This window comes from Bison bison, unplaced genomic scaffold (assembly GCF_000754665.1).
Source record: "Bison bison bison isolate TAMUID 2011002044 unplaced genomic scaffold, Bison_UMD1.0 scf7180017846470, whole genome shotgun sequence".
Lineage (NCBI taxonomy): Eukaryota > Metazoa > Chordata > Mammalia > Artiodactyla > Bovidae > Bison > Bison bison.
The window spans coordinates 139,176-140,765 of NW_011477043.1; the positions used below are offsets into that span (position 1 = coordinate 139,176).

General features: G+C 61.9%; 1 protein-coding gene across 1 annotated transcript in view; it reads right to left on the minus strand.

Annotated features, from left to right (window-relative positions):
* CPZ (carboxypeptidase Z) overlaps positions 1-1,590 on the minus strand; it is a 23,826-nt gene that overhangs the window by 4,808 nt on the left and 17,428 nt on the right. The window contains exon 9 of the mRNA XM_010839891.1: positions 1-53. Within this exon, the coding sequence (XP_010838193.1) occupies positions 1-53 (53 nt within the window). The remainder of the gene's footprint in view (positions 54-1,590) is intronic.

A 1,590-nucleotide genomic window follows, 5' to 3' on the forward strand; every position in this document is an offset into this window, starting at 1 on the left:
CTCCACCGTGATCTCAAAGCAGTTGCTGTGCAGGTAGTTGAAGTCGGACATGCCTGCAGCACGGTGGGGGTGGGGGCAGCTGAGCGAGCGGCCCTCAACACCAGCCCCCGCGGGCCCGGGCTGGAGAGCTGGGAGAGGCCAGTCCTATCCCGGCCTCCCAGCCAGACAGATGGAGGCAGACGGCTCCCACCCAAGGTCCCGGGGAGGGGGGACTGGGCTGGGGAACAAGTGGTCTGGCGCCCCTGCCCACAGACTCCCCACCATCTGTGCGGCCTTCGGGGAGCAGGAGCAAGTCCACCTCCAGCACAGAAGCTGGGCTCACGCTGGGCCCACAGGTGCCCCTGCCCAGCGCGGTCACTGATGACATGTCCAATTACAGGACAGCCCTGAGACCGATTCAGAGAGGAAGGTCCTACAAACTCCATCTCTGGGGGAGCCCAGCTCAGGGGGGCTGATAGCCGGCCTGGGAGGCCACAGAGCCTTTGGAGCAGGTCGGGCTGACCACCGCCCCCTGAGCCTGCCCTCCACCCCAACTGCTTGGGAGGTCTTGTCCAGCAGAAGCTTCTAGGTGGCTCTGGGGCCTGGACCTTCAGAGCTTCAGGGCCTCCTCCAAGCCCTGGCAGCCAGTAGCCACCCCTCATGAGTTACCGTTCAAGTCCGCAGTGAGGCCACACCCTCCACACACAGATGGCCCCTTGTCCCTGGCCATGGCCCCTAACCCTCCTGAACTCATGCCCGGTGGGTGGGGAGCCCGGCTCACCTCTCCCAGGCTCAGCACCCCAGTGGGCTCTTTACAGACCCCACTGAAGGGTCATGATTGAGACTCGAAGCCCTCCCCCCGAGGGTCAGGGGACCCATGTGTCTGGGTCCTGGCGAGACAGAAGCTGCACTGCCCCCTCCGGGGAAAGACCACATGTGCCACCGTGGGCAGCAGGGGCGCTGAGCAGAGGAGAACACGTCTCTGGAACAGGAGCTGAGGGGCCGCCCTGTCCACCTCCCAGGAGAAGTTGGGGGACAGGCAGGGTGAGTCTCAGCTCTGCGACGGGCTGAGGCCCTTGAGCTGGCCCTTTCCTTGTCTGAGTCCAATTTCCTTATCTGTCAAGGGACATGAATATTCAGCGTCATGCCAGCGTGGAGGGGTGGCCAGCAGCGCGTGGAGGCGTGGCCAGCAGCGCGTGGAGGCCTGTGGGCTCAGCCTCGGGGCCCCAGTGACACAGGGAGTCACCTGCTCCCGCATTTCAGAGAAATAATGAATATAGTTTTAGTGTAAGAACATCCCACATGTTTGGAGTTAGTATTTATATAGTACTCAACACCCTTCCTCACTTCTCTAAAACTCCGGCTTCACTGACAATCCTGTACTCCATCAGGCAACCCTACAAAACCCCCAAAAGGCGAACTGGTCATGGGTGGGATCATGAGATGGTAAGTGACCATTAAATAAACCGCAGAAAAGGCAACAGGAAGTCTAGCCCTTCCCGGATATAGGAACTTTCCCTCCCTCCAGCCCCAGTTCAGCTCGGACCCTGAGCCTAGCCCTTCCCCTGCCCAGCTGCGCCCTCGCCCAGCCCCGGCCGGGCTTCGGGCCCC